Consider the following 13,753-nt stretch of genomic DNA (forward strand, 5'->3'; position numbering starts at 1 on the left):
AGATATTCTACCTCCAAGCTGTACCCCAGTCCTTTTTTATTTTTTTTTTAATGTTTATTTTTTGCGGGTCTGAGGATGGAACCCAGGGCAGTCGACCTCCAAGCTACAACCCCTGCCCTATTTTTTAGTCTTTATTTTGAAACAGGGTGTCTCTAAGTTGTGGAGGGCGTCACTCAGTAACTGAGGCTGTCTGCAAACCATGGTCCTCCAGTCTCAGCCTCCCGAATGCTGGGATTACAAGCGTGCACCACCACACCTGGCATTTTTTTTTTTTTATTGTTGTTGTTTGAAACAAGGTCTCACTAGGTTGCTGAGGCTGGTCTTGAACCTGTGATCCTCCTGTCTTAGCCTCCCAACTACTGGGATCACAAGTGTGTGCCACCACACCTGGCCAGTAACAGTTTTTTGTTATTTCTATCCAAAATTTTGGTTTCAATAGTAGAGTGTTTGGAACCTAAAATTTAGGAAAATTGACTTTTTAAAATATTTTCCCTTGCTGTTGGAATTAATGTAGGAAAAATCACTTAAGCTTTTAGAATCTAGCCTTTCTTTCTTTCTTTCTTTCTTTCTTTCTTTCTTTCTTTCTTTCTTTCTTGTCTGAGGATGGAACCCAGGGGCATTCTACCTCCGATCTACACCCCCTGCCCTGTTTTTTATTCTTTATTTTGAAACAGGGTCTCACTAAGTTGCGGAGGGCCTAAGTAGCTGAGGCTGTCCTCAAACCATGATCATCCGGTCTCAGCCTCCCAAATGCTGGGATTACAAGTGTGCACCACTACACCCAGCATGAGTCTAGCTTTCTAAGACTGTAAAGTAGAGGAACTGAATCCTCTCTGGTATAAAATCACATGATTCTATGATTGGAATGGCCTCAGCACTGTTTGATCACTCACTTCCTCATCTCTAGTTTCAGGATTATAAAATATCTACTTACCCCTCACCCAGCTTCTTTTTCCAATGACCCTAATAAGTTAGACTCATTTCCCACTCGCTAGCAGCTAGGATGGTAGGGTGCCGCTGAGAAAATTCCCTTGTAAAAAACATGGGCGCTAGGAGAATCTGTGAAACCCTAAGTGTATGTTTCTGTGTGTTTTGCTGCTGACTGAACCCAGGGACATTCTACCTCTGACCTACATTCCTAGCCATACACACACACACACACACACACACACACACACACACACACACACACGTGGAAACACGATCACACTCAATTGCTGAAGTCCTTGCTAAGTTGCTGAAGTTGGCTTCGGACCTGCAATCATCCTGTCTCAGCCTCCCAAGTACTGGGATTACAGCTTTGAAACCCATAATTATTGTTTTTAGCAGTCCTACCTCCTTTTTATATCTTCTTCAGATATTCATACTCAACTCTGCTCTCCACAAAGTAGCCTGTAACCTAAACTTCTCCCCATCTTGTGGAAAATGGTGATAAAAGTGACAACCTAGCCGGGCGTGGTGGCGCACGTTCATAATCCCAACAATTTGGGAGGCTGTGACCGGAGGACCACAGGTTCTCAGCCAGCCTCAGCTACTTAGTGAGGCCCTCTGCAATTTAGTGAGAACTTGTTTTAAAATAAACAATAAAAAAAATAGGTCTGGGGGATGTATCTCGGAGGTAGAATGCCCTTGGGTTCCATCCCCAGTACCGAAAAAAAAAAAAAAAAAGTAACAACCTTACAGAAGTGTAGTGAAGATTAAACAAGTTACATGTATATGAAGCTCTAACCCAGAGCCTGGCACATGAAAAATTCTCCATAAATCTTAGCTATTGTCATTGTGGTTGTTATTATTTGTGGCACTGGGGATTGAACCCAGGGACATTCTACTTCTGAGCTACACCCCTGGCCCTTTTTAAATTTTATTTTGAAACTTAGTCTTGCTAAGTAACTGAGACTGGCCATGAACCTGCAATCCTCCCATTTCAACCTCCCAAGTACTGGGATTACAGGCATGCAACACCATGTCTGGTTTATTATTATTCTTCCTTTTTACTCGCAGATAATTATCAGCTCTTAAAGCATCTTATTTTATTATCGTGTGCTCCAGTCATTGCACGTACTTTGCAGACCATTCAGTACTCTACCATTAACTGGGTTCTTTTCATCCTGTTCTCTGCCTGTCTCTTCCCAGCTCAAAAGTCATTACTGATATCCTGTTACCTGCAGGATAGAAGTAAAACTTCTTAGCCTGGTACTCAAAGTCCTTCATAATCTGGTCCCTTTCCAACCACCACCTCTTCTGTAATTTACAGGAAATCATCTAAGAGATTTATAGGTAACCAGAAATTCCACAGAAACCAATAGCACATTTGCAATAGAAAATCTGATATTCCTTCAGCAACACTAATAGGAACGTAGAGTGAGAAATAAGGTTATTGGTTATTCTGCTCAAGTCTGTGCTAGTCAACCCATGCCTGGATAATAACTTTAGGTTTCTATATTGAATATCAAGTTATATTATCAAAGGGTGGTGTGTTCAAAAGAAATTTATATGTATGATACGTGGTATGGAGAGTGCTATAAGATATGGCTGAGAGAAGTAAGCACACTTTTGCTGGGAAAGGGAAAGCTTAGAAGAGCAGGATGGTTGCCGGGCGTGGTGGTGCACTCTTATAATCCCAGCATTCAGGAGGCTGAGACCGGAGGATCGCGGTTCACAGAGAGCCTCAGCTACTTAGTGAGGCCCTCTGCAACTCAGTGAGACCCTGTTTCAAAATAAAGAATAGCCGGGCCTGGTGGCGCATGCTTGTAATCCCCGCGCTTGGGAGGCGGAGACAGGAAGATCGCGCAGGTTCGTAGCCACCCTGTTTCCAAATTTAAAAAAATATAAAAAATAGGTCTGGAGTGTAGCCTGGAGGTAGAAGAATTTCCAGGAACCCCAGTACCACCAATAAATAAATAAATAAATAAATAAATAAATAAATAAATAAATAATAAATAAATACCTGGGCATGATGGTGCAAGCTTGTGATCCCAGCGCTTGGGAGGCTGAGACAGGAGGATGACACAGGTTCAAAGCCAGCCTCAGCTACTTAGTGAGGCTCTCAGCAACTTAATGAGACCCTGTTTCCAAATAAAATATAGGTCTGGGAGTATAGCCTGAGGTAGAAAGCCCCTGGGTCCCACCCCCAGTACCACCAATAAATAAATAAATAAATAAATAAATAATAGGGCAAGGGGTGTAGCAAAAATAATTGCATTTGTTTTCTGGATATAAGCAGAACCAATTGGCAGAAGTCACTAAAGTGCAGATTTTGGTTCAACAGAAGAAATAACTTATAAATTATGTCCGGAAATTGGAGTGGGCTACTTTATAAAGTTATAAGTTTTCTGTCTTTTAAATTGTCTCAGAAGCTGGGCATGATGGGACATGACTGCAATCCCTGCTATTCCAGGAGGGTGAGGATTACAGGTTCAAGGACATCCTGGGCAATTTAGTAAGACCCTGTCTCAAAATAAAATAAAAACTAAAAGAGCTGGGATGTAGCTCAGCTGTAGAGTACTTGCCTAGCATGTGCTAAGACCCTGGGGTTCAAACCTTAGTACTGAAAAAAAATCAAAGTTTTTCTTGTTAAGGAATATTATTATTATTATTATTATTATTATTATTATTATTATTATTGTGGTACTGGGGTTCCTGGAAACCCTTCTACCTCCGGGCTATGCTCCCAGACACCTATTTTTTATATATTTATTTGGAAACAGGGTCTCATAAGCCAGAGAGGGTGGCTTCAAACCTGCACGATCCTCCTGTCTCCACCTTCCAACCACGGGGATTACAAGCATGCACCACCATACCCGGCAGAATCCTTTCTTTTTAAAACAAAGCTCAGGGTCTGGGATATAGCTAGCTCAGAGGTAGAATTCATGTCTAGTGTGTGTGAGGTCCTGAGCTCAGTCCTTAGCCCTCAAATAAACAAATAACGTTCAATTATAAAACAGATCTATGTAAGCTGGCTGAAGTCTGAGTAGAATTTTTAAAAATGCTTTTTCATAGCCGGGCGTGGTGGCGCACGCTTGTAATCCCCGCGCTTGGGAGGCTGAGACAGGAGGATCGCACAGGTTTGAAGTCAGCCTCAGCTACTTAGTGAGGCTTTCAGCAACTTAGCAAGACCCTATTTCCAAATAAAATATTAAAAAGGCTTGGGAGTATAGCCCAGAGGTAGAAAGCCTCTGGGTTCCACTCCCAGTACCACCAAAAAAAAAAAAAAATCCTTTTTCATCTCAGCTAGATGTTAAGTTCCTGAAAGTATATAATAAAATACTATTTTTTTTCAGTACTGGGGATAAAACCCAGTGGCATTCTACCTCTGAGCTACAGCCCAGCCCTAATTTTTTCCTTTTTTTTTTTTTTGAAACAGGGTCTCACTAAGTTGCGGAGGGCCTCACTAAGTGGCTGAGGCTGGCTGTGAACCTAGGATCCTTCTGTTTCAGCCTTCCAAATACTGAGATTACAAGTATGTGCCACCATGCCCAGCTTATAATTTATATTTCTAGTGCATATTCCCCATAGTGTATTACTTGGGGTTTTATTTATTTATTTATTTATTTATTTATTTAGCGGGTCTGGGTATGGAACCCAGGGGCATTTGACCTCCAAGCTACATTCCCTGCCCTGTTTTTTTATTTTTTTAATTCTTTATTTTGAAACAGGGTCTCACTAAGCTGGGGAGGGCCTCACTAAGTAGCTGAGGCTGTCCACGAACCATGATCCTCCGGTCTCAACCTCCCAAATGCTGGGATTACAAGCGTGCGCCACCACGCCTGGCTTCATGGGGTTATATTTATTATGAATGAATGAACAATTGATGTTCATTGTTATTTCTCTGAGGTGTGTTTTGTGTGTGTGTGATTTTGAGAATTGAACCCAGGGGCATTCTACCTCCAAGTTACACCCCCAGATCTATTTTATATATTTATTTATTTATTTATTATTTATTTATTTATTTTGTGGTACTGAGGATGGAACCCAGGGGCTTATTTTTATTCTTTATTTTATTTTATTTTATTTATTTATTTTGTGGTACTGGGGGTGGAACCAGAGGCTTTCTACCTCCCGGCTATACTCCCAGACGTATTTTTGGAAACAGGGTCTCACTAAGTTACTGAGAGCCTCACTAAGTAGCTGAGGCTGGCTTTGAACTTGTGCGATCCTCCTGTCTCAGCCTTCCAAGTGCGGGGATTACAAGTGTTCGCCACCACGCCCGGCTTTTATTCTTTATTTTGAAACAGGGCCTCACTGAGTTGCTGAGGGCCTCACTAAGTAGCTGAGGCTGTTCAAGAACCTCCATCCTCCTGTCTCAGCCTCCCTAATGCTGGGATTAAAAGCAGGCGCTACCATACCCCGCTATTTATTTATTTTTTATTTTGAAACAGGGTCTCACTAGGTTGATCAGAGTATCACTACTTGTTGAGGCTGCCCTCAAACCTGTGATCCTCCTGTCTCAGCCTCCCAAGTACTGGATTACAGATGTGTACCATGATGCCCAGCTTTTATTTTTTTATTTTGAACCAAGGTCTTGCTAAATTGCTGAGGGTGTCACTAAGTTGCTGAAGCTGTTCTCAAACCTGCAATTCTCCTGTCTCAGCCTCTCATGCACTGGGATTATAGGCATGCATTACCATGCCCAGCTGGTGTGCTTTTGTTTTTAATAGAAAGCAATACTTTAATCAATAATTAAATTTGTTAAGTGAAGATTCATATCCTGGGGATCCACAAATCCTAAAAGGTTTATGAATCTCTCTCAAAAGTTTTGTGTAACTACTCAAATAGTATTGTCAAATTCAATAGCATGTGTATTTTTCTGGTAAGCTCTTATCAGATTTTTAAATGGGTCTGTAACCCCCAAAAGTTAAGAAACAATCACCATAATGAAAAAATATAGCCTGGATAAACTATACTTTGAATCAGGGAAGTCCTCTCATTCTCCCTGATTAATACTCATACACACACTTGATTGTAAAGAATAAGGGTAGGGTAGACCTCCAGGTTTTCCTGAACACTCTATACCCCTAACATTAACACTCTACTTGGAAGGGAGGCTTCCTTGGCACCCATCCCCACAACAGGAGCCCTGCATTTAGTCATGGGTTAGGTAAGGTGATGCGGTGATTTATCTCTGTGGAATGTTCCAAGATCAGAGACAAATGCTTCCTGACCTGGGCCTCCCTTTCCTCTGCAGAGGATGGGGAGGCTGTGGGGCTCAGAGATGATGGTGGGAGTTTGTCTGTGCCCTCATACATGCATGCCCAGTGCCTCAGAATCAGAGACCGGCCATTTCAGTGGGTAGACCTTAGTATGAAAAAACAAAGCACTCACTCCAGGGCCTTAGGCAACTCTCCCTGGCCAAAACCCATTTTTCCAACCCCTACCCAAAAAGGGCCAGACAGTCTGGAGACCCTTGTTTTTGTGTCTCTAATCACCAGCTCAGACAGTGCCCTCTGGGCTGTTTGGATGGCATATCCCTTTTCCCTCCCAGGATCACTCTCTCTTTTGTTGCATTGTGAGAAAATTATGGCTAGGAATTTGATCTGGAGCCAGCGTCAGCTTCCGGGTGTGACCTCAGCATCCAAGTGTGAGCCCGGGGTACCGCAGCTAGAGCACACACAGAGAGGGAGTTTCGTGTCTAGCTGGCGCTGAGCTCCTTCCCACCCGTCCCATCTCCCAGGCCACAGAATAGCGAGCAGCACAAACAAGGCCCTGAGATTTGGGTTTATTCAGCCCCACCCAGAACTAAACCAAAGCTACGTGACACGTCCCCACGGGACCAAACCACACATTGAGGGCCATGCGCCCTTCCCTCGCCCCAAGGATGCTGCTACCTCTGGGGTGGCGGGCAGCCGCTGAATCACCGCAGGGAGGCAGAAAGGGATTTGCTGGGTGCTGGGTTAATGGCAGTCAGGGCTCCTCTCTGGCTGCCTCCTCCTCTTCCTCCCGGTCAGGAGGAGCAGAGAGCAGGGAGATGTAGACCTCATTGACCTCCGTGTCCAAGTGTCGGCCACCCCGAGGCGCCTCCAGGTTAAGGATACCGTCGTGGGAGAGCGCGGCTCTGACCCGCCAGGGGTCGACATCTGCCGGCAGGACGTAGGTGCGGCAGAACTCCCGCGACACGAAGCCGTGGCGGTCCAGGCGCTGCGGGTGCCGCGCGGACACCTCCAGCAGGTTGTCCACAGTCCTCACGGTCACCTCATCTGGAGTAAAGTGGCTCACATCCAGGAAGGCCTGGAACTTGCCCTCGCTGAGCCTGAGCTCCGAGGCGCCCGCCCTGCTGCCCTCCCCAGCCCGGGCGGCCCGAGGCCGGACATAGTAGCCGTGGTAGAGGGTGGGGGTGAGGATCTCTTCTGGCAGGAGCCCTGCGGGGCAGAGACAGAGAAGGCAGGAGGCAGGATGAGGCGGGCCAGGGTGGCAGGAGAGCTCGGGGGATGCAGGGCTGGGGAGAGCAGGGAAGCCCAAGGATGGGGGCAACTGGGAAGAGGGGGCGAGAAAGAAAAGGAGGTGGCGGAGGCGCAGGCCGATTTCGGGGACAGGGGGGCGCAGGGGGGCGAGGACCAGGTGGACAGCGCTGCAGGCCCAGTCCGTCCCGGGTGGGCGGGAAGGGAGAGCGCCTGCCTGGGGGGTGTGGGGAACCCGGGTGGGAGACGGTTTGCCCCAGGAGTTCAGTTAAGCCGCAGCGGGGCGGGAGCCAGGGCCGCTGGGAGGTCAGCCCGGAATTTCTGGAGGTGGGGTGGGAGCGGGCGGCTCTGGCCCTTACCTTCTCCAAAGCGCTGCTCGCCCAGGCGGCTGGGGTTGGCAAACTCATACTCGGCGGTGGCCGGGTGGGCATGTGGCACTGAGCGGCCCGACATGGCTGCGGTGGCAGAGGCGGCCCGGGTCAGAGATGCAGCCCCAACCAGCAGCGCGACCCCTCCAGCTGTCCAGGGAGCCAGGGCTCAGTCGGAGGCGGGGGCGGGGTCTACACCACCCAAAATAGAGCGTCTGGGGGAGGGCAGAAGCGGGACCCAAGTGCAGCGACAGGGATGTGACCAGCGCCACCCCACCCGGACCCCCAGTCCCCTCCCCCGCACACCCTTCAGCTGTCAGGGGGCCTCAGAAGACAGCTGGAGTCCCGCTGGGGGTGAGCAGGAGGGGAGCAGGTGCCACGCCAAGGGGAGGCCTAGCTCAGACCCTTCCCTACACTCCACACATTTGCACGTTGCCTTTGGCCTGCTCGGTGGCAGGCAGCCTGCACCCTAACTTCATAAAGCACTCTGGATTTAATATTATGCGCACCGTTTAGCTCAAAAGTTGCAAGAAACCTTTCTGCCCTTTTTGGGGAGTCCTCCCTCTGCCCAGGTTAACGTCAGGGTCTTCTCTTGAACTCAGGTCACTCCAGGGCACCACTCAGATGCCTAGTACTGAAATGCTGACAGTCGCTGCTCTCCTCTAGGGACCCACAAAGAGTTAATGTCCCTGGGGCCCAGCCTAGGAAGATTCCAGTTCCTGCCCAGACCCAAAGATAGTTGCTGGCCCAATTCCCCTGGCATGCAAGATTGAAGAGGAGGAGGAAGGGCACCGGCTGCCTGCTTGGGATTCCTGACCCCGTCCAGATCCAGAGAACAGGGGGTGGGGGAGGGCGCCTTTGGGTGTGGACGGCAAGCCAGTGAAACAAGACCATGACAAGTCACTGGCCAACTCCAACGTGTTTGTGTTCCTCTTTTCTTAGCTCAGTGAGTACTGGGTATGTGTCACACTGCCAAATCCCCGATCACAAGTCTCCATGAACTGGCGGTGAGCTGGGATAATAAAACCCCTGACATCACCATTCCAGAAGCTTCACAAGACTGCATATATAAGGGGCTGGCGGTAGCTGCAGCTGAAGGAGCTGACCAGACAGCTGACCCCTGACATTCACCTACCGCCATGGACATCGCCATTCACCACCCCTGGATCCGCCGCCCCTTCTTTCCTTTCCACTCTCCCAGCCGCCTCTTTGACCAGTTCTTCGGAGAGCACCTGTTGGAGTCTGACCTCTTCCCAACTTCCACTTCCCTGAGCCCCTTCTACCTTCGGCCGCCCTCCTTCCTGAGGGCACCCAGCTGGATTGACACTGGACTCTCAGAGGTGAGTCTCCCCTTTGCCAGCACAGGAGTGTCCTTCCTGGAACCTTCTGGACATTTCTCCCACTGATTTCTCTGCTTCCCTGCCTAAGCCTGTGTTCTAGGCACACAGGTGTCCAGAAGTGAAGAAAAGTGAGGTCAGTAGTGCCTCTCTCCTCCAGGCACCTGTTTCTAACCCATGCTCCTCTGTATCCTTTTATTACTTTTTTTCCTGCATGGTAATTGTCCCCAAACTTTTAGAATTCTCTCTTCGGTTTGGATCACAATCATCTGCAGAGAAAGAGCTGCCTGAAACTCCCTTGCTTGCCTCTTCTAACACCTCACATTTGGGGCAGATTTTGTCATCTCAAGTTCTAGAGCCGAGAGGGAGACCGACCTCATCCCCAGCTCTTCACCCCCACTGGGTGGAGCTGGAGACAACCATCACTATTTTCTTTTTTCATGTTCCCTCATTATGATTTCCCCTGTTCGGGTCATCTGGTCTGTGATAGGGCACTGGCCTGGGTCCAGGCCTTAAAAGGAAGGAATGTAGTCCAGTCTTGGGACCCCCTACTTGTCCTAGGGGGACGAATGGAGTGAGCAGATAAGGTTGACGGAAGCTCACAGATAACACTGGTTTAAAAATATTTAAGAGTGAGTAAACAGGGCATGAGTGGGCAAGGACTTTGGAAGGATAAGCAGGACCAGCAGAACATTCCACACTGGGTGGGTAGGAAACTTGGCAGAGAACTGAGCAAGAAGAAGGGGCCTTTGTCTCACAGACAAATAACAAAGCCAGGCACTGGGGGCAGAGTGGCAGAGACTCATCCTTGTGGCTGGTACTCTGGTTGATCTGTCTTCTTCCCTGTACACCTAAATAAAATTTGAGCCTGATAACCAAGAAATTGGCCTTGGGTACCACTCTGGTGGTTCCTCTGAGGCAGACAGCCATGTTCGTCAAAAAAAGAATTTTTAGCAGACAAAAATATAAAGCAAGTCTGCAGAACAATGAGACTGCATCGGTGGGATCAACATTCTTTTCCTCATTCCCCTTCCCTTGCTACTTCCAGATGCGCCTGGAGAAGGACAGGTTCTCAGTCAACCTGGATGTGAAGCACTTCTCTCCGGAGGAGCTCAAGGTCAAGGTGCTGGGAGATGTGATTGAGGTGCACGGCAAGCACGAAGAGCGCCAGGTATAGCTTGCTTGTTCTCTTCTACTCATTTATCCTGTGGATACTGAGTGTCAGGTGCTGTTATCAAGCTTTGAGGCTGGCAGTGTGTCAGTCCCAAGACATGTAAAGGGCCAGATCAGGGTGTATAAACCAATGGCTAGAAAAACAAATTAGGGCTATGTTGGTCTTGCTGTTGTTTTGCCCAGAGAAGTGGCCTTTTGTGTTTTGATTGCCTTGGATGGGATGTTCACTCTCCATTTAAGCCAGCAGTTTCAGCCTTGGTCACAGTGGAATCATGGGGATTTTTAAAAATCCCAAATGCTCAGGCTTACTCCAGACCAATTAAATCAGAATTTTTTTTTTAAGGGGTGTAAATCAGGCACCAGCATTTTAAAAAAGCTTTCTAGGTAATTTTAATCTCTACCCAAGACTTAGAACTGCTAATTTAGGCACAGTGTTGCCAAGACATGGTTGCTTTACATAATTACTTTAGCTCTATGCACCCTGAAGGCACTGGAGTCTGTGACTTTTCTTTTAGGCGTTCTGGAATCCACTTCTCCTCTTTAACCGGTCTTAATGTTCAGGTACTTAGTCTGACTGCATCTCAGAGCTTGGTTCCATATTCCCTCTAGCCCAAGAAGAAGTCAGTTAATTGAAACCTTATTTGTATAGATTGTTGGGATTTGACAGGCATAAAAGTTAGGCTCAACAACTCTTGCGAGGAATTCTGAAAAATGAAATGGTTTCTTAGGACCTTTTGAAAGCTTTCAAAATTGCTTGTCATCGGGAGCGGTGACAGTGCACCTGTAATCCCAATACTTGGAAGGCTGAGACAGGCAGGTCACAGGTTCCAGGCCAGCCTCAGCAACTTAGTGAGGCCCTCTACAACTTAGTGAGACCCTGTTTCAAAAATAAAAGAATAAAATAGAACTGGGGGTGCAGCTAGAATGTAGAATATCCGTAGGTTCCATCCCCAGTACCAAACCAAAAAAAAAAAAAAAAAAACTGCACTCAACAATTAATAACTAGCTGGGTGTGGTGGCGCATGATTGTAATCCCAGCATTTGGGAGGCTGAGACTGGAGGATCGTGGTTCGCAGACAGCCTCAGCTACTTAGTGAGGCCCTCTGCAACTTAGTGAGACCTGGTTTCAAAATAAAGAATTAAAAAAAAATAAGGCAGGGGGTGTAGCTTGGAGGTCGAATGTCCCTGGGTTCCATCCCCAAATCCGAAAAAAAATTAATAACTCAGAACCTGTGTACAACTAGTACAGCTTAATATCCCCAGGCTGCTTCAGTTTTGCTCATATGATTGGGTCGCCATCTCCCTAGATGGAATCCTTTTTTTTTTTTTTTTTTTTTAAGCAGAACTCTTACTGAAACATTCTTAGACATTCATCAAGAGTCTGGACAATTTCCAGGCTTCCTCAGATGCTTCAATGCCAGCATGAGAGTCCAATTCCTATAGGTCCATCCAGCATTGATCTAAACCTTTGGGGAATACCTTAAAACCTAACTGTGCCTCAGGTTTTGAAGAACTATGAAGTTTGAAACTGTTCAAGATTTTTTTTTTTTTTTTGGTGGTACTGGGGTGGAACCCAGTACCACCTTTTCTACCTCTGGGCTACACTCCCAGACCTATTTCATATTTTATTTGGAAACAGGGTCTCACTAAGTTGCTGACAGCCTCACTAAGTTGCTGACAGGCTGGCTTCGAACCTGTGCAATCCTCCTGTCTCAGCCTCCCAAGTGCTGGGATTATAAGCGTGCGCCACCACGCCCGGCTAAGATTTCTGATTCTCACTGGTAGGAGTGACCTCCTGGTAACTTTACCCTGGCATTAGACCTGAAATGAACAGCTATTTGTTTTTTTCTTCATGTTGGTATGGCTTTTGCTGTCATCTAAGAGGAATGAGGATGTCTGAGTTCTCTGCAAGCAGCATTATTTCCTATTTTGATTTGTCTTCTTCTTTCTTCATTGTCATGGTTTAGGATGAACATGGTTTCATCTCCAGGGAGTTCCACAGGAAATACCGGATCCCAGCGGATGTGGACCCTCTCACCATTACTTCATCCCTGTCATCTGATGGGGTCCTCACTGTGAATGGACCAAGGAAACAGGCCTCTGGCCCTGAGCGCACCATCCCTATCACTCGCGAAGAGAAGCCTGCTGTCACTGCAGCCCCCAAGAAGTAGATGCCCTTTCTCCAATTGTATTTTTTAAAACAAGAAAGTTTTCCCATCAGTGAATCAAAATCTTGTGATTAGTGCTGAAGCTTATTAATGCTAAGGGCAGGCCCAAATTATTAAGCTAATAAAATGTCATTCAGCAATAGGTAACTGTCTCATGTTTGAACCTTTCAGTGTGCTTTTAAATAAATACACAGATATAGAGGTGTGTGTGTGTGTGTGTGTGTGTGTGTGTGTGTGCGCGTGCGCGTGCGCGTGCATGCACTACTGAGGATTGAACCCAGGAGCATTCTACCAGCACCCACTTTTTAGTTTTTGTTTTGAAGCAGGGTCTTGCTAGTTGCAAAGAGTCTCATTAAGTTGCTGAGGCTGGTCTTGAACTGTGCTCCTCCTGTCTCAGCCTTCCAAGTACTGGGATTACAGGTGGTGGTGAAACGGGGGTTTCTTCTGAGCCCCGCAAGATGAAACGGGGGGTTTCCTGAGAAGAAACCTGGTGTTTCATCAAAGATGAAACGGAGTTTCTTGAGAAGAAACTCGACATTTTCTTACAGGGTTCTTGTCTACGGTGAGCGAAGAATGACACCCGCAGACCTCAGAAAGGGGAGTAAATGGTTTATTGGAAGTAGCAGGGAATGGGGAAAAGTGGCTGAACACCCCAAAGGGGCTGGAACTCTGGGGTCCAGCAGCTGCCTTCAGGACAATACTTGAGAGTAGCCCAAGCCGAATTGCCTTCAGTTGCAGGCTGCTTTCTTCCAGAGTCCACATGATCTGCCAGAAGGGAATAGGGAAAAGTGCCCGAACACCCCAAAGGGGCGGTCGGAACTCGGGTCCCGAGTGTAGCCCGAGCCAAGTGCCGTCAGTTGTAAACTACTTTCTCCCAGGGTTCACATGATCTGCCAGAAAAGTGCAGGTCACCCCTAGGGGCCCTGGTCAGCCTTGATGTCCAGCAGAGGCCTTCAGGTCACTACCCGAGAGCAGCCCGGGCCACGTGCCCTCAGTTGCACTCTGCCTTCTCTCAGGGCTAACATGACCTGCGAGCCTTCTCTCAGGGCTAACATGACCTGCGAGAGAGAGAACAACTCCCCAAAAGGGAGGAGGTCCCCGAGAGGGGAAAAACCCATTTGGTGGCCGGCTAGGGCCTTTGCCAGATGTCTGCGTGTCCTCTTTTGGGTTAGGGTGAGTTTGGGATCCTGGGAATTATGGGAAGCAGCTCTCAGAATTTGCATAGGGTATTTGCAAGTCCTTTGAAGAGTCTCCTTTTAGGAGTGCCAGACTTGCTCTGGTGGTGGCTCCTGGGTTTGTTGATTAGTAAACCA

The 13,753-nt window shown here is 47.4% G+C and overlaps 2 protein-coding genes across 3 annotated transcripts; one reads left to right on the forward strand and one right to left on the reverse strand.

Moving 5' to 3' along the window:
• Window positions 1-6,900: 6,900 nt before the first annotated feature.
• Window positions 6,901-7,948, reverse strand: HSPB2 (heat shock protein family B (small) member 2; the record flags this gene model as incomplete). Of its 2 annotated transcripts, none has more annotated exons than XM_080708213.1 (2): window positions 6,901-7,355; window positions 7,754-7,948. In XM_080708213.1, 2 exons carry the CDS (start codon window positions 7,845-7,847, stop codon window positions 6,901-6,903), a joined length of 549 nt encoding a protein of 182 aa, XP_080564339.1. The 2 variants fall into 2 exon arrangements, with proteins under 2 accessions (XP_080564339.1, XP_080564338.1); XM_080708212.1 differs by having other exon boundaries at window positions 6,901-7,073; window positions 7,754-7,847.
• Window positions 7,949-8,901: 953 nt separating this feature from the next.
• On the forward strand, window positions 8,902-12,443 carry CRYAB (crystallin alpha B; the record flags this gene model as incomplete). Its single annotated transcript, XM_080706106.1, has 3 exons — window positions 8,902-9,102; window positions 10,148-10,270; window positions 12,240-12,443. The coding sequence occupies 3 exons, from the start codon at window positions 8,902-8,904 to the stop codon at window positions 12,441-12,443; spliced, it is 528 nt and encodes a 175-aa protein (XP_080562232.1).
• Window positions 12,444-13,753: the final 1,310 nt, after the last annotated feature.

This window comes from Muscardinus avellanarius (assembly GCF_963383645.1).
Source record: "Muscardinus avellanarius genome assembly, chromosome: 1".
Lineage (NCBI taxonomy): Eukaryota > Metazoa > Chordata > Mammalia > Rodentia > Gliridae > Muscardinus > Muscardinus avellanarius.